The sequence below is a fragment of the Tyto alba genome, unplaced genomic scaffold (genome assembly GCF_018691265.1).
Source record: "Tyto alba isolate M040663 unplaced genomic scaffold, T.alba_DEE_v4.0 Super-Scaffold_42, whole genome shotgun sequence".
In the NCBI taxonomy this organism is placed as follows: Eukaryota; Metazoa; Chordata; class Aves; order Strigiformes; family Tytonidae; genus Tyto; species Tyto alba.
Window position 1 is genome coordinate 24,521,539 of NW_024881318.1, and position 19,537 is coordinate 24,541,075.

Below are 19,537 nucleotides of genomic sequence, written 5' to 3' on the forward strand. Positions count from 1 at the left end.
AGAAATATATATTTTTTCATATTTTAAAAAATACCCACCTGGAAGTTGTTTTGTGAGATATTCTAGTGACTCATATTTTGCAGTGAAGAAGTGGAATTTAGCCAAATGCTTTCAAAATGCTTTTTTTTCCCGATTCTGTGAACATATTCATAAATTTCAAAAAGTTATAAGCTTAGGCCAACCTTAAGTCAGTCACCTCATACACCTGCATAACTGAAAAAAATATTAAATGATACTATATTTTTTTTTAAAAAAATCTCCTGCGTTGCTCAGGGTCTAAGAGGGCTCTGAGAAACAAACACCTGTCAGTCGGATATCTGTCTCATTCATTGCAGAAGGTGGGTTATTGAGTCAAGCAAAGGACTACAGAGAGGTAAAAGTGCTTTTATCATCAGGAACTCAAAATAGTGTTTGCCCAAGCTGCAGAGCACCTGATACTGAAGTAGTCACTTACACCAACTTTATCATATGTCACTAATTATGTGTTTTTCATTCTTGACGTATCCACTCTGAATGGCTGTTGCTTGAGACATGTGGGCATCAGCACTTACAGATTAATTCAGAACATCTGAGCAGCTAATGGATGGATCAGAGGTCCATTAGATCCACTATTCTGTCCCTAGTAGTGGCCAAAAGCAAATGCCAATGGAAGAGAGTAAGAAGAGTAAGCAGAAGTGATACCTCCCATGCATCCCAGCCTTTCAGAATTTTCTCACCCTTTCATGAAAGCTATGCTCTCTATATATGAATCATTCTATGACAAGCAAATAAAAAACTTGGAAGTCCTAAACATCTAATTTTGGATATTCAATTTGGGGAATACTTTCACTTTAATCTCTGTTTTAATTCTTATGTTAAGTAAGTTTGATAATACGTCCTCATATCATATGGGTGATATGAAAATTAATTTAATCATCTCTGAAATTAGTAAGGTATCATAGTGATGAACATCATAGAAAAGCCAATGTCAGCACTGCTTTTCCAGTAGGAAAAAGCAGTGCTTTTCCAGTAGGTCTGAACAGCAAGTTGTCAATAATGCACATAGCCATATTATGAGCAGCAAGAAAATAACAGAATACCGAGTATCTCATGACTTAAGTTTCATTCATTCTGTGCACTCAGTGAAGTAAAAGCAGCATGGAATCATATAGGTAAAGGCTTCATCAAATTATTTATGCACAGGACTAAACCGGACTAAACCAAGGCTCTTAAATCAATCATAATTTTGGCATTTCCTTCTTTTGTGCTTGAGTTTTCAATCATAGTAACGTGGATATGTGGTTACTGTGCATATGTTTGTGCACATGTTGAACAGATGGCCTAATTAATCTCTCTAAACGCTTTCATTTGCCATTATTTTTCTTCAATTTTCTTTTTCAGCCTACTGTAGCACTATCAACAGCCATTACTGGTAGACCATCAGAAACTTCAGACTTCAAAATGCAGTGCTGCAGATTTTCTTTCTAATGGTTAGCATACAGATGAACAAGTGCATATTCCATTTTGGTTGTAACACACATTTGATTAACCTCATCTTCTGCGGACTTCAAGATCACTGGAGCATCTCATTTGTAGCTTCATTATGATTAACTATTATCGTAATATAAGCACGTTCTTACTAAATTCTCTTGTGCTCCTATATTGTCAGTGAAGTTTCTATTAATATCTGTAAAATCCCTATTGTGCACATGACTTGGACTCTGAATGGAAAAGCTATAAAGCAAAAGCTGTAAAGCTATAAATACAGTGCTTTAACTATTAACAAAATAAAGAACTATTATGAGGTGTAAAATTACTGTACATATTATGCAACTCTCATTTGGTAGAATACCTAAATGAGCAGAAGTCTACAAGTTCTCAAGAGCTATTCACAAATTAACTAGAAACAAGAAAAAACAAAACACTAGTTGCTAGTCTTCAAATGCCACACACATAGCTAAGCTAAGCACGTGTTACCAGAGAAATTAGTCTTTCTCTGTGGAGGAATGCGGTAACAGAAGTATCAGTTTACACTCTTTACTTGTAACAAGGCACTTTTTCCAGTATTAAACAAACTTGGAAGCAGATTTGATGCAGTGGGTTGAAAAAGGAACTGGAAAAAAAAATACACAGTGATCTGACAAGCCAAAGCTGTTAAAAATCTCTGTGTATTGCAAAAAAAATCAAACATTCCCCCCACAAAGCAATACCAAAGTGTTGTTCTACTAAAATTTACAACTCAGCCTGCCCCATACAGAAATGTGTATCTATATAACTATCAATACGTTCAAGGATAGCTCCGGCTTTTCCCATCAGTTACAGAGTTATCTGTAAGTGCAAGCCAATTTCAGAGAATTAACTTTGTGCTCTAGTTTGCATAAGAATTTTGGAGACAAGCAGACTGATTGCTTACTGTTGTGCTCATCCATCAACCATCATCACTGATGGAAATGCTTCTCTGCTGCCATTCTCCACCATGCAAAACGGTGCTGCCACTCTTCCTCGTCCTTTCCGCAGGCCCTCCAACACCAAAGGATTACATATTTGAACTACTAAAAGCATTTCAAAGTTTGGTCAAATTGTAACAATTGAACTACAGTTTTTTAGGATAAAATGATTAAAATGCCATCTGTTTACAAACAGAAAAAAACAAAACAAAACCCAAACCAAAACAGAAACAAAACAAACCAAACAAATCAAATGCATAAGGGCATCTTTTGAGTGAAGTCATTTACCATTTTCAGGAAAAATGGTGTATGATTTATTTTACTTTGTGCAAAAAAGGTGTTTAGCAACTTGATTCCAAAAGTCTATTTTCTTGATACCATTGTCGTTTCTAAAAGTGGAACAGGACATGCCATAATTGCTGGCACCAAGGAGGTGATTATATCACTCTGGAAACATTACAAAATGTGCAATCCAAGAGACCAAGAAAGAGAAATGACAGCGCCTAGCACCAGTCTCTTCAGCTGAAAAAATGTCACTGTAGCATTCTTGCTTTTGGAACAAGCTTTGTCTCCAACTATTTTCCCCTGACGTATGGTTATTTCATCCTGTGTAGTGTTCCCAGGAGAAACAACAATTTTGCCAAATAAAAAGTACTTTTCAAGCACTTCTTCTCAGCAAAACTCAACCTACACGCACAAAGCTCTGCTAGGTGGATCACACATGTGGCCGTGTGGCTATGTGCCCTCCCCAGCTGGCACGGCTGCAGATGCACCATCCATCACCCTGTCTAGCCTGCGATTCCCCAACAGAATTCACCATCAAAGTCTTCAGCTCTCAGAGAGAAACCTTACACAGGCATGGGGCCCTCCAGGCAGCTGAGGGAGGGACACTGCTATTTTACTATGTAAGTTATCAGGAAATCCTTTGTTTCACTCTTTTCTTTTGCAGGAATGGAGTAGGATAAGAGGATACAAAAACCTGTTCTTTCACTGGATGAGTCATCCTGAGTGAATAATTTTATCCCCTTGTGTGTTTCCACTTCCCTACCTGCATAATGAATACTTTGTAAAGTACTAAGAGCTCTGGTCATTAAAAAAAAAAAAAAAATAAATTTCGTAAGAGCTAAAATTAGTATTACTGGAAGTAGTATTAAGAGCAGTAGAAATATCACAAACACAGTTTTTAAGAACCTATCAAAAGTAGATTTTTGTGGGAAAAAGAGATATTTAGAAATTTTACTGTTTTTCCTTATAGGAAACTTGTGAAGGAATAGGAAGAATAGAAGAAAAGAAAGACTTGCTTATTTATTTGTTTTGGTACATTCACTTTTCAAGATCTTCTCATCATTAAAAGTGGGAGTAGAAGAACACATTAGACCTGGTACTTCTGTAAGATTTGGAAGCAAGTGGAGGGAATAATGGAAAACAAAACAAAACAAGACAAAACAAATAAACAAACAAAAAAGCAAAAACAAAAACCCCCAAAAACAAAAATTAAAACCAAGGAAATAAAAAACAGAGAAAAAAACTTCACCAAAAATTTGTTATAAGAAATTTTTTGAAAACAAGTTTAGAAAAGAAAAAAGAAAATGTTTTTCACTTCAGGTGAGAAGTTGGTTAGACTTTTTTTTTAAGCTGTGGCTTTTATTTTCTGTCCAGCCTATGCTGTACTTCTATAGGACACAGAAAATGATGAATTATCCTTTCGGGCAGAATGAGATTTTTGTTTTGTTTTGTTTTGTTTTGTTTTTTTCCCAGAACTAATAGAGGACTATAGAATTAAAAAAAAAAAACAAAAAAAAAAAAAAAAAAACCAAAAACAAAACAACCAAAGAAACAAAAAAACCCCCAGGACTAATTATTGCAGCAGATGAAACATTACCGAGGTGTAAAGGAGAAAAACCTGACAGTGGCCATATACATGCTTGTCATACCCCACTGTACAGCCCTGCCAGGACACCATGTGGGCGAGTGTCTCCTCCTGGCAATCTGGTAGTTGTGCTTTAGAAGCCTGACAGTATGTATTTTCTTGTACTATTCTTTTTTTACCTCCTCCAGCCGTGGCTCTTTGCCAACAGATGAGAACCTGCCCATCCCTGAGAAAGACATACTCTTAAAAAGGATAGCCAATTAAGCAGGCATGTGTACTATTTTCTTCTTTGAAATTGTTCTTTGAATGTTAGAAGTATAAAAAAAAAATAAAGCAATAAAGACAGAAACTTGTTTATATCTGACCACTCTAATGCATGAATGAAGTAGGTGAGTGAAATACTAATACTGTTTTCACTAATAAAACTTCTGTCAATGTATGAGTGCAATTTAGAAACATTAAACATTAATTTTCAGAATATTCATGGGTTTGTAGAATTTCAGAGATTTCTACAAGGATGCTTGAGACATGAAGCTTTTCATTTAAACAAAACAAAATCCTAAACAAATCCTCTGCTTATACTTCCAATCTTAAAGTTCATAAAATTCCCTGACACCTGAGAAAGTTAAATAACCAATAATGGGAATATCTGTACATTTTTAGTCTTCATGAACTATTATGTTACACAGTAATGTCTGTGACTGTCTCTATGTTCCATCCTTTATGGAAAGCTGGATTTAATTTATTTTCCAAGCAGCTTCAATAAAGAATATTGCACAAGAGCTGACTCTGCAAGGCTAAATTTCAGGAAATGGGGCCTTTTCTTTTACTTCAATGAATACAATGTCTGAGGCTAATTTAACATCAAAAGAACTAGGAGGTAACTCTGAAACCAGATGCTGTTCCTGAGCTGCACAGAGAGTAGAGCAATGTCAAAGAGGTTCAGAAGGCTGCTCTCACAATTTTTGTTCACCAGGATTATTATGATAAAATCCGTAACATGATAGAGAATATTCTCACACTTAGAGAAGAATAGTAGCAGGCAAGGGTGGCATGGACTGGACGTGTGTGGATAAGGGGGAAGAAATACAACAGAGAATCCTTATCCTGAAAACTCATCCTTTTTAGCACATAAATATCTCTAGCAAACAAAATTCTACTAATACTTTTCATGAAAGATTAAAGAAAAGAGATGTGCTCATGAGCAAAAGTACATTCCAAGAGCTGCTAGCTGCAGCGGATTTTTAGTTAATATTACAGTTTTATTATTACTGTATTTCAGCAGTCTCTTCCAAGGAGTTTTGAAAGCAACTGGAAAGTAACATTTTTCTTTGTTTTGTCATTTTGGATTTATAATTGTTAGTGAATATTTAAAATAAAATCTTATTTTGAAATGAAAGCCCAAATATTCCCATGATCACTGTCTGAAACAATGAAATTGGAGAAGGTAGAGAGAGCAGCTGGTCCATCTTAATGATAGAAGAGTTACAGTGTTTTGCTTTCAATTACAAGGAATTATGGAGGACTTCTATTTCTAGTACAAATAACCAATAAGAAAATAACTATGGGTTAGGAAATCAATCAATTTTAGGTGATTAAGCAAAATGTTCTGAAAAGCTACTAGAAAGTGAAAAATGCATGCTTCCCACCCATCTGAAACCATGTAATGATACTGATAGCATAAATATAAAGTTACATTTTACTGTTGAAATAAATAATTGTGAGAAAGTTGCAAATGCCCAGTATGAGTAACAAAGTCATAAGGTCATTGTCCTGACACAGGGGGAATGCACTTTGAAGGTGGAAAAGGTGTTTGGACAAGATGAAAAGCTGTGATGACTTCACAAAATGTCATTTCCTAGTTATTCATTTCCAGCCTTTTCCAAGAATGGAAATTCCAAGAAGAAAAAATATGGCTTCACAGCTGTGAATGCCCTGCTTGCCAAAGATGCAAATGTAATCACTATCTATGAATCAAAGACAAATGATGGCATTGATGATAAATATGAATAAGGACTTCATGGAAACATAGATCTCTAGAGCTGAAAGTCAGATTCGTTTGGAAGGGCTATCTGTTCATGTGCATAACAGCAAGCACATCAGTTATAAACTGGCTGGTACCAAGAGGAATGCAGGCGTAAAAGATAAAATCCTTTTAATAGGCAATTGTGGCATTTGAGTTGCCACAAATGCTGACTTTACAAAGGCTGCCACCACCACTAGGGATTCAAAGAATGGTTCCTAACATTTTTCCAGCTCAGATCTCTGGCCCCTAAAGAATGGAAAACATATGTCAGCACTTAAGTTACCAATCAGTGTTAGCAAGTCTAAAAGCAATGCCTGTGACAATATCGACTGAGTCACTTTATATGTTTTCTGAAATGTCCTGGACCCTACATGGCATTGAAACCAAACAGTCATTTCGGTCATACTGAAACCTATGCAAGCATGGGTCTTTGTTTAATAGTATGGAATTCAGAGCAGATGGCACTGAGATGACTATCATGGGACAAGAGTGACATTAAAACAAAGATCAAACCAGACATTGGCTTGGCCACTGTCTCCAAGAGGATAAATCAAAAATAAACCTCTGCAGACTAGCCTGGAAAGAGCACAGCTTCAGTAACTCTGAGCCAGCCAGCATAATTTTCAGACTCATTTAATGAAGGGTATCTGAAGAGTTTGCTTGAGAACTGACACAGAATAGGTCGAACTTTTTAAAAGTACTTTATTATGCAATTGTAGTGCCTACTACTGATCACCAGCAAGGTTTGAACTAGGAGTCCCATTGGCTTTGATCCATGTGTTCTCTTACTAGACCTTCCAAAAATACTCAAACTTTTAAAAGATCCCTTATGGTGTGTATATTTTCACTTAAATGTTTTAATTTTTTTCCCTCTCTGTTTATTACTCCTTGATTCTTGTCATATTTCCTCTACTTGTGGGTAAAAATGAAAGATTAACATCACAGGGGTTTCCTGTGATAACAGGTAAGAGTGGTAACAGCCTGGTAAAAGGCTTTACTGTCCTTGGGTTCTAAATCACTGTTTCCTTTCTCTTGTGTAGCTTATCAGTACACTTTGAACAGCTAGCAACTTAAGGCAGACAAAAGTACTTAAGGACTTAAACATAATAAAGAGGGGGAGAAGGTAACTATCTAGTCAGCTCTTTGAACAGTGTCTTCCAGAGCTGGTAGAGTAGCTATTGAAACGGACACTGAATAATGAGCAGTAGTACTAAAACTTTTTTTTTCTGAGATACTTCCAGTGCAGGTTTTAGTGTATCATGAGCTGCTGAGCAGGGAAATATTAAATTCCAATAAATTTTAATAGTCTGTTTGCTAAAGCACAAGAAAAAGTGATGTAGAAGTGGATCTACAGTACTGAATACTTTGTGGACAAAATAGCCAAAATGCTCACTGTGCAAGACATAAATCAAAGAGCTGCCACAGTAACTTAAGCAGAATGCTTTTTTCCTTGTCACAGGAAAGACACACATCTACTATCTCATTATCTGATTCATACAGAGATTTATACTGGAGATACTGTAGAATAAAGACAGAAGTCAGAGAAACATCATTGTTTTCCAGTCCGGAGACAAACAAATCACAATAGTTCCTGACACACACCCAATTCCTCTTTTCAGCCCTGTTTTGTAGAAAGAACACAATCAGGTCTCGTTTGACTTTTTCAGGATCTCTGAAAAAATAAATTATGAAACACTGGGTACTAAAGAATAAATAAATCCAAAGAAATTTAGAAAAGAAAGGAACAAGAGCCAGAATATGAGCCAGGAAGGAAAAGCTATCCAAACCCAGTTTGCTGCTGTAAATAAGCATTTGCCTAATTTATGGTATAGAGCTTTTTCCCTTTAAATGAACAGAAGATTTGTTCCCAAGTAAACAATAATCCAGGAACGGCCTGAGCAGACTATTTGAAAGCAGCCTGTGCTACGTGAATTGTTTAACATCCAGGTGGTTGAATGACGAACAAGAGATAATAAGAATAGTAGAAAATTAAATGATTATAGGATTATAGGATATTTCAACTTCAGAATTGAGTACTGCTTTAAGACTAAAATAATGTAAAATTGAAGGAGACATGAAGAAAAACTGAAACTATTTGGAAGAATTACCAACATCTCCCTAAATGTCCCTTTCAGTTTAGCTACAAACTGCTTTCAAGCTGTACTTTACAGAAGCATGCTCAAGTGGAGCAGTCCTTTGTACATTCTTAAGTGTTTTCACATCTCTGAACATGCTTAGAAGAAAACTTGTGCTACAATGGAAGTGGGTGGAAAGGGAGACTTGGTTCTCCAGCATCAGCAAGGGATCCCATCAGGGCCTGAGTTCCACTTCCAGTCAGAAAGAATGCATGGTGTTTATTTTCCCTTTCCATTACTGACCTTCTTAGGGTAACTCTGTGTGTGTTTCTTTTCAGTAGCCAACAGAGTATGCAAGAACAGCAACAAGGGACTAATATGGCCTCTAATACTGAAAAGCGTCTGCTGATGAGTATAACCAGAACATCTACCAGCAGATGTACTGATGTTACTGTTGTTCTTTTTCAACTTAACATTTTCATCTGTTGTAAATTTTCATTTGTCACAAGTGAACATGTTCCGTTTTACCATTATTGAGTCTGTCAGAACTAGGTTAAATAGTGGTCTTATGCTTGTAATGCAAGTGCAAGCCTGTTAACTTTTAAATGTTCATATTTACTTCATCATATTTCTGTCTACAATATGGGGCTACACATGCTGACAATTTTTTTACGCAGTTTCAGACTAAAAATGGTTAAAAAACTGTACACAGAAATTGGATGAGTTCTATCTAGCATTTTTGAAATGGGATTTCATTCTATGAGCTGTCCTTCCTCCATATTTCCTTTTTTCCTACATACACTGCAACTCCAGCAGATAAAGGCGTTATCATACCATTGTTATGCAAAGCATGAAAAATAAATATACACAAGAATAAAGAATAAGAAGTAAATACACAAAACAAAAAGATGTTTTTTGTTTTCTAAAAAGTTGCTAACATCCCTTGGCAAAACTTGAAAAAAACGTTTGTTTACAGATCACGCAGGGAAGATTTATATCACAGATTTACACAGATGCCTGAACATAGGGAAGAGGCCAGGCTCCCCAGCAGTCTCTGGGGAGAGAGCTCAGAGGAAATCTGGGAGCACCTGCCTGTGTTAGGATGTCACTCCTGATTTTCTGAACGGCCCTCTAGACCTACGCCATTTCCTCTACCCACTACACAAGCATGGGTGATGGGATTGTCTTTAAAATGGTGAGATTTTAAAAACAAATAACAGATCTTTTTCTCACCTTTTAATTTTTGAAACTTTTATTTCAAATTTATAACCTTTTCTGCCATCATTAAATATTTTATTTTTAAATGTGAGACTGGGAATTGCATATGACTGTAAGAGTTGGGTTTATCTAAAAATTACTACAACTATGCCAAGTGGAACATAATAGAAACAGGTACATTTTTGTGAATGAAAAAAAAACTTAACTGGAACAAAGTTTAGTATGGGAAAAAGAAAATAGTATTTATACATAAAATTTAATTCAGACACACTTGAGGATGGCATGAGATGATAGCAGTAAGACTACAAACTGTTAAGATAAAGGGTGTCACTTCTGGAAGTGTAATGCACTTCATTTGGTCACCTACACCATAAAGAGTACAGGCTTTATCACACTGTGGCTTCTCACATTAAATATGAAGAAACATAACTTCTGAGGACTAAATCAAATTTCTAGCACACTGGACACACCTGGAAAATACAGAGATACGAAAGAGGAAACTGCAAGTTATAGTATATAACAGGTACAATGTTTTATGTATATACATACATGTGCACAAAAGCACACTTGTCCAAGTTTGCAGGCATCACACATCTAAAATGCAAATAAACTAGAAGGATTAAGCTGTTTAGAAGATAAATGGATTTGTGATACAGCAGTAAGGGTGTCAAACAGTGTAGGAGAGGTTGGACAAGGAAAGATGAAAGCTACAGTAACAGCGATTATGCAATTACTCAGTTTTAGGCATATAAATACCTATTTTATATCTGGAAGTTTTGAAGGCAAAAACTGAAACCTAGTGATTTTTTTTTTTTTTAATGAAGTTGAGATTAACATTATGAAAATAACTGTTTTGTCTAGCAAAGGCAAACTTTATTGACATTCAAATGAGGAAGGCTATTTCAAACTCAGTTGAAAAGCAAGATTTAAATGCAAATGAGGAGAACAGAAAAAGTGCAAAATTAAAAAGAGAGGAAGTAAAAGTAAACTAGCTACAGACTTGGACCCCAGATAATAAAGCCAATGTATAGGGGTATGACAAGAGGAAAATAAATGTTGGCTAAGTCAAGGAAAGATCAAATGTCAAATGACAGCACTGTTCACAAGCTTCAAATCACTAAATATGGAAATTTCTGTGACAATAAAGATGATTATGAATATAAATCTCTAAGAAGGATGATCTTATGTAACTGATCTCGTGTAGAGGATGCTTCAGTGCAGCAGCAACCGAGAAGCTTTTGTAGTGATGGGTTGCTTTTTCTCTATATATACCTCTTGGAAAGAATTTCCTAAAAGTGCTTGCTGGAATCTGTGCTGATGTTTGTGTGAGTGGATGCTGGCAGCAGCTATGAGATGCAGCATGACACCATGAGGAATTAGTCACTGGGGTTCAGAAAGCAGCATAGCCATGTCACTGCGGCGGAAGGCTAACTGGCCTCGGTGCAGCATCACCCCACCAGCTCCCAGGGCAGCACAGCTGCCACCAGCGTGCAAGCCTTTGCCATCTGCTGTCTTGCACTGTATGTATGCAGCATTTGTACCCTTCTTTCCTTGAAACATGTTATGGGTACATGTTATAGAGTTCTTTGTTTGTCGGGTCTTTTATAGTTGCATATGGGAATTGTTTAAAAATGCCAATAGCTAAACAATATAATTTCATCAAAACAGAAGTTTTTCAGAAAAAATAAAAATTATCAAAGGAAATTTAATGATAAATTTCAGAATTATTAGAAGGTTTTTTTCGTCAAAATAAACTCCCTTTTTCTCATCCAACATGACTTTTTTATTCAAAGAGTTGATTTGAATAATAATTTTAAATTATTAAATTGAAAAAAAAAATAATGAAACTACTGAAATTAATTTTTCAACTGATCTTGCTGAATTTGACAAAAATGACAAAAAACCCCAACAGACAGTTATTCATACTTCTGAAGCAACCTTCTTCATTTTTTTAATGCTTAGCATGTTCATAAAAAGGAAAAGTCTTTCTTAAATATCTATACAGAAAAGTATTTTTCACAGAGTGCATGAGGTTTTGAATGTATTAAACAGCACAATCAGGTGCTGTTAAAAAAACAGCAGACGAAATGGAGAAGAAACAAATTTAAGTCATGGGTTCCTCTCTGTGCTTCTTGAGTCCTCAAAACTGAGGTCAGATAAGCAAAACCAATTTCTCCCATTTAGCTTGTAAAGCTGTGCACTGTTGCCTTTTTATACCTAACAGGTTTGAAAATGTTTCACAGTTTCTGATGAAATAAAACAATATTTAAAAGATCATATCACATCATACTATAGCAAAGTCATGCATCTGTATAAGTCAAACATGCATACATCTCCACAGTATTACCAATGTCAACAAATAAAGGAATGCAGAAATCTACTTATGTGTTTTGTAATGTGACTTAAGAAACATGTTCTAGTGTGTATGAGTCTGAATTAAAACACACCATAGCTGAATTCTGATGGGAATTGCAGTAATCAGGTTAAGCAATTTGTGCTGCCATTAGAATGATGACATCACTACTTAGTGACTTCATGGATGTGAATTGACCACACTTTGAGCACATGGTTCTTTCATTATTGCGTTCAGCCTAAGTAGGTTATTCTTGCTGCTGTGTTCCAAAACGTTATGTTCTGTACTGGACTTCCCTTGTTTTATATGAATACTCTCCTTATATTATAAAATAATGCTAAATATTAAAGAATGTATTCAGCATAAGCTAAGTTAGTTGCATTAGAAAGAATTCACCTGGTTAAATGTGCACACTGCCAGTGCCCATACACCAGTTAGATTCCATTTACATGTATTCTTTATATTCAGTGGAGCACTTGTTGGTAAAATCAGTGACATCAAGAGCCTATCTCCTGAGGCAGACATCTAAAATACGTGATGTAAGCAGTACCCTGAAAGCAAGTATTTCTCTCCACTAAGAGCATGAGGTTACTAGTTCAGGTATGACAGGTATCTATCTTTAGGTGAGTTGGATCCTGTCTGTTATGTCTTACACTGTAATTCTCAGGAAATTGTGTTGGAAGACAGGTATCCCTCATCTTGAAACAAAATGCAACCAACTAGTTCAGCCATGTTGTAATGGAAGGGAATAAAAAGGAGATGACTTCTATCAAGGCATCTCAACATTGATCTAGATCTGGGCTACCTCCTATCCTCAGCTGAAGCAGCTCTAAATGGGCTTTTTGTCACTCAGGCTGAGCTGTCAAGTGAGCACCCCATGAAGCTTGCTGCCCTCTCCCTTACGTTGTGCGAGGGATAGACACTGAAGTGCCTTGTCTCCAGTGCCCTCATGATCTAGTTGTATTTGAATGGAGCTTTGTCCACAACCTTGTACCCTACAGATGTGCACAGAGAGAAGGTATGAGAACAAACTGTGCTGTAAAGAGAAGATTATATCTTCAGGAAAATTGTGAGTGGACTGTTTGCACACTAAAGTGAGTGGCAGAGAACTACACTGTGTGCTTGCATGCAATGGGGAAAGAATAGAATACTATTTCTTGTACTAAGAAATACAAACTATGTATGTTTTTCTGGAGGCAGCTTGAAAGAGAATGTCTCTGAGGAAGTGCCCTTTCTTTCATGGAGTCAAACTTTGCCATTTGTTCTGTTTGGCATGGTTTGCAATATTTTTGTTTGTTTAAAAAAACATTTATTATTTCAAGACAGTAGTTCTTATCACATTCATGTTAAAGTAATTTGATTTTATGTTGGCAAGTCTAAAACTTCTGCTCTAAAATAAATTCAGAGATGAGACCATGCCAAAAGAGTGTACAGGCAAGAAAAAACAGTAGAAATTCTCTAAAATCACTGACTCAACTTGAAATGGCAGTCAAAACTAATTTTACTATTGTATAAAAACTTTGGTGCCTTCACATCTTGAGTAATGCGTGCCGCCTGATCTCTGTATTTCAAAGACACAGTGGTTTTTGAGGAAATACAATGAATGGAAGCTAAAATGATCATGGGATGGGGCAGCAGCCTTTTTAGGACAATCTAAGAAGGTTACAACTCTTCAGTTTCTACATAAAAAAGCTGAGGATCTTATGACTGAGCTTTACAAATCATTAAGTTGGTGGATAAAGTGAATGCAGAATCTTTCACCAAATGCCACAATGACAGAACTAAGGGACACTTGTTAAAACTAGCAGATCACCACTTTAAAACACAGTAAAGGAAGTACTTTCCTACATAGAAAGGTTGTCATAAGGCCTTTTGGGAAGACAGTATCAGCAAATTAAAAAAAGAGATAAAAAAAAATCCATGGACAAGAAGCCCTTAGCTGGATTCTAAAGGGAACAGGCAAGGGTGAAACCTATAACATCCCTAATACAACACTAGTATATGGTGGGCAATATGATGGGAATGGACTGCAGAAATTGGACAGGCTTTCATGCTGCAGGTGAAGATATAATACTAGGTTAGGTAGACCCCTAACTGGTCAGGCCCAGTAGGACATGTCTTATATTGCTAGAAAACAGAATACCCAATCACCTCAAGTGATCCCTCCACCCTTGATTCACTAGAGAAAATAGCACTTGTTCCCATTTAATTTTGTAAAAATAACACTGTTTAGTGTATCACACTCTGGAAAATAGTGTAATGAAGACTATGCATGCTTCCTCATTAGCATTGATACTGGCAGAATAAGTAAAAACACATATACCACCTCAGATACCTATGGTCATCATGATTTAAGGCCCATACTGCTTATGAAAGCATATTTTGCTAAATGAAGTCATCTACAAATTCCATTGAAGTCAAACTTCTTGCAGGAAAAGTAATCTCTAGCTTGCAGGCTTTGTTCATCATTCAGAAATGCCCCCAATTCTGCATATTTGGTACTTCAGTGTACCCATGAGTTTGGACACTGCAGCTTGCACTGGACTTTCCCAGTGGACTGTATTCAACATCTTCAACTACTAAAGATGTAACTGAAAATTATTTGAGGTCCTAGCCCTCTTTTTTTGAAGACAGTTTTAAAGCCTATGGCAACAGGGGACAGGTAACACTGGCACCAATGACAACAGGTACTTGTCTCCTACAATCATAATAATGGAGAGGAAAAAAGATTCATCCAGTACAGGAATAAAAAACCTTACATTTACAATCTGTTCTCTGCCCTGTAGACAGACTCCTTCAAGGAATACCCTGGTTTTGCTCTTGATTTCCTCAGCACTGGGATTCTCTGTCTGAAAGTCAACAGTTACTTCAAATGTAGGTCTGATGCCAATAACCAAGACATATACAACTTATTCAATAGCATTTACTGTATTTATACTTACAATAGGCTTGCTAGCACCAAGCAATTAGTCAAGGAACTGAACTGTTTTGGGATGGCCAGTTTCTAGGCAGTGTGATAGAACAGCCAGAACTTCCTCCTGCCAGATGTGGGTACCAAAAGATTGGGTCACACTCATGGCAGAGGTCTGATTTGTGGTACCTTTAAGTCAGGAAGCCAGTACAACTACCACAGGTCAGCACAGGTGGATCTCATATCTTTCTTCTGTACTACCTCTTCTGCCCCAGAAACAACAAAATCCAGTGATGCTAGGCTACAAGCATTTTCTTGTCTCCATTCAATAAAACCTTTATTTAGCATCCTTATTGTGAGCTACATATTAAGGCCACAGTCATGAAAAGTTCATCCAATAAATCACTATTGTTCCACTTTTGTATAAATATGTTATAGACTGAGAAAGTCATACTTGACAACATCCTTCATCAATTTCCAATCTACCAAACTTCATGATACTGCAGACAAGCAGTATTGCTCACTTCTGAAGTTAAATAAGAACAGATTCATTGTTCTACAGAATATCATAGAAAGGATCATTGAAGGTCTCTGCTCTCAAGGGCACTGGGGAGGATGGGAAATGCCCTTTGCAGATCACCCAACCCTAAGTTCCAGAAAACAGGAAAGCCTGAATTGGTGTATGTTACAAAAAATAAAGACACAGGAAGGCTGGCCCACAAAGTAAACAGTTAACTATCAACTCTAGACACACCTTGCAGAAAGGACTGTTGTAAAAAGCTGACAATACTCCTGAGGCTTCTTAGTTCTTTGGGCTAGTTATCTGTATCATGAAAAAATAAATTCTAATATCTGATCAGATGCACCTTTTTCAGCCAGTCACCTATCAGCTGCTTGCTTGACTTGCCATCAGTTCCACACTTAAACTTCCAAAATTTTAATTCAGTTCCTCCAAAATAGTACCTTTTTATAAGTTCCAACTTTTCCTTCACTACAGTAGAAAGCAACAGAGATACATTTTCTGTGGAACACTGCTGCTCTACTGTTCAGTGGCAAATAGTCAATAAAGTGGAGTCATTTTCTCATTTAAATGTATGTACCTCTGTCTCAGCCAATGTGTTACCTCACATTCAGTTTCCTTACTACCTTGTTATTTCTTCTCAGGAATAACAAGGCAAATCAATTGTCTTCACTGAAAAGTCTGTACCACCATCTACCACTTTTAGACTATTCCCCAGAAATGTTCTGATTCACAACCACACTTCACAATCACATCCTGAAGTTAGGAATGAGTAGGAATGAGTGGCAGAATTGAGCAGCATTAACGTAACAGGTAATAATCCTTAAATAAGTCACCGTCTTATTTTCCATAATACCAAACATCTGCTTTTACTTCAGTCACTATAATCTCAGGAGACATTTTCCATGATGCATCAGAAAGAGAACGTTTGCCCACAGACCCTACTGTCATGCTAAGCAGCAGCCAGCCCCAACTGAAGTGACTTTGCAAGGGGAAGAAGCATCAGCACAGTCTGGGCTCACCTGCACCTCCTCAAACCCAGCTGGTGCACCTCTGCAGACTACCAGCACCATTCCGATGCTTCAAAATATTGACACTGAAAAGAGTTATTATGCTTTTACCACATACCCTGAAGTTACTGTATCTTTTGGACAGAAGGTGAGTGTGATTTCAGAGAAGCGAGAGCAGAGTTTCCTTCCTCTGCCTTGTCTCCAAGGCCCTTCTGTCCTCTCACTGCTCTCCGTGTGTTGGCAGCCTTGTTTCTGTTCTTCATGGCAACTTTGTTTGCATGGGAAACTGCAGTGCAAGGACAGCTGGGGACCATTTCTCTCAAACCTTTGCTACTTTGCTAGAGGCATATACATATTTCAGTACAACCCCACCAGTCAATAAGTCCCTGTGCTCCTGGGACACACAACACCGCTGTGGCTTTTCCTTCCTCCCATTCACCCCTGCTCCTCCAACACACAGCAGGATTCCTATGTTAACAGATAAAGAAAGGAGAATTACATGCAGTAGCTCTCTGTGTCTCCTGGCCTGAAATCCATCAGTGCTCCCGAGTTCACCAAGTTACTTGTCCCTAAGCATTTCAGTGCTGTTTAACACAGTGCTGAGACTGTAGTGTTGCTGTTCTGCCCCACAGAACTGCAGGGGGCAGAGCTGACCCACAGGGACAAACCCACAGGCTCCTGAGTCTGGCAATAAAGAACACCAGCAGAAGTCATGCAGGCGGTTTGGAAACTGGTCCTGCTCAGGCCCTCCATGGAGGTTGCTCAGTCGGGCGGTGTGGGTAGGGTGGGCTGGCCCGAGCTGCCACCTCCCTGGAGGTGGCTGGGGGCTGAGCTCAGAGTGGGGTGGCCAGCGGTTCCCTCCCCTTCTCTCCTCCTGCTGCACTCCAGTTTCCCTCTGGTCTCTGGCTGCAGCAGGGCTTGCCTGGCTTCGCTCCCCACTGCCAGAGAACACGGTGTACCTTGTCTAGTCAGCCTCCCAGGATCTCCCCAAGAGCCACCTCCAAGCTCAGGTTGTCCTTCCGAACAGCAGGGTCGCAGTGGACTCCAAATTCACAATTAGCAGAACAGGTACTCTCACCTACCAGATCAATCTTCTAACTAAAGGCATTGGCAACAAAAGGGAGGCAGGCAGGTGTTTTAGACAAAATACTTGGTGGTCAAATCAGCCTGCATGTTATCAGCTATTGGGATTTTTTCCTTTGGAATTATTTATTTTTTTCTTGCGAGAATCAATGAAAACAGTCAAAAAAATAGATTATCGAAAGGCAGAGATATATTGATTTATTTGCACAGTTGTATAGAATAATTAAGGTATGTATGTTTTCGCTCACTACCTTAGAGACACCCTGCAGAGTGTAACTTTTTAGCACTACATAGTTCACTGATATGCTATTACTTTATTACATTTTAATAAAGATATAGAGCCACTATTTACTACAGTTTTTTTCAGCAAAACTCTTCCTTAGCAGTTTCTGAGAAAAACTGGGACTACTCTTTAGCTTGAGTAGTGTAGTTATTTAATTTTCTTTTACTACAAAATGGTTGTAGTAAAGGATAACTGGAAAAAATCACTAACTGCTTTGATGCTAGTACGGACATGGCTTTAACTCAGAACCAAGACTATTTGAAACATAAAGTTTTTAATAGGCTACTGTTCAATTAACTTGATATATTTCCTCACAAAGAAATGTACTTAGTTACCAAGATTATCCCACAGTAACGCATCAAGTCATTTATTTCTAAACAAAGGCTGTACTTTAAAATACACCATTTTATACAAGTTAAATATAGCCCTGAACAACTAGTCTATTATGTGTGTATTAAAAATAACAGTGGTTTTATTAAAATCACTGAGAAAGGAAAAAGAAAATGTGGGAGACATTAAAAGAGAAGAGGGAATTTATTTCATATACCTAATAGAAACCTGTCCTGTCGGTGCCTATTAAAATATATAAAGCATAAAGTTCTCACAAGAAAAAACTTTACTCAGAAGACAGAACTTTGCCGATAGCTAACTGAAAAAATCTGCAAGAAAATCATACACACAGATCACTATTACAGGCTGCTTCTCTTTCTCTGAGCTTCTGAGAGGAGAGGAAACACATGAAGCATAACACAGCACAGTATCACGCATACTACTATAAAGCCCGTCTCCTCCCGGGACACTTATCTCCTCTACCAGTCAGTCTATTTATGCAGCAAAACTACATGTAAGTATCCCAAAATAGCTCATGCAAACTATAGCTTCATTTTACCCTCCAGCCTCCAGAACTGCAAGCTTTAGATTACAACTTTGTTCCTGAAAGAAATCTACTGGGGAGTTTTAAAAGGTAGCTGTAGGTGTAGGGACTTAACCTGACTACTGAATGGGAAGAAAGTACGTAGTGGGTTAAAAAAAATGTATGTAATGGGCTCTCATTAAAAAAATGCTACACACTATTGCACATGAAAAAGCTAAGTAATTTTGTTTCTTACTATTAACTGTGAAACTCAGCAGCTGAACAGCTTCGATAGCCATGCAAAAACTATCAAGTGAAAATTCAACCCTGTGACTTTCTCGGGACATGTCTGTGTGTCATAATAGGAAGGGGATCTTGAAAGAAACAAACCAAACACGTTACCACATTGTGTCGGCAGTCCTTAAGGAGCTGGTAGATCGGGATCTTGGCTTCATAACAATGCTCATTTTGAAAAATTCCTTCAGTATTTCTAGCAGTCAAGTATCAGTTGTCCTTACAAAGCTCATTCTCAAAGTACTCCATTTCGAAGTATTTTTTTAAGTCCTCTGCTGTTTAAAACCCTTGAAATCCATCTCCTGTAATAATCCAGGCTGTGGAGGAAGAATTCTAACACGCTGCAACTGCTTCCTTTTTCACGCTGAATTTACTCTAGCACTGTGCTGTTCGGAAATGACAGTGCTTTTCTCTTCTGTCTTGTATCGCCCTGGGAGGAACTAGTCTATTTTGAATCTATTCTCCCTGCAGGTCACATGGGAACGAAGGCAGCTGAAAAGAGTCTCTGTATCTTTCTTGCAGTTTGATAACAACAGGTTTAAAGGTCAATCACATTTGAAAAAAAAAAAAAAAAGAAAAAAAAGGAACAATACCGATGGATAACAAATGAAAGGA

The 19,537-nt window shown here is 37.4% G+C and overlaps 1 protein-coding gene across 5 annotated transcripts in view; it reads right to left on the reverse strand.

Annotated features, from left to right (window-relative positions):
* The window catches only part of PDE4D (phosphodiesterase 4D), a 432,217-nt gene that overhangs the window by 138,564 nt on the left and 274,116 nt on the right, over positions 1–19,537 (reverse strand). Inside the window, exon 1 of one of the 5 annotated variants that reach the window (XM_042804784.1) lies at positions 19,031–19,394. The exons of the other annotated variants lie outside the window; for them this stretch is intronic. Coding sequence (XP_042660718.1) covers positions 19,031–19,095 — 65 coding nt within the window. The 5' untranslated portion in view covers positions 19,096–19,394. Of the gene's footprint in view, positions 1–19,030; positions 19,395–19,537 lie in introns of those variants that run through there. 5 annotated transcript variants of the gene reach the window in all.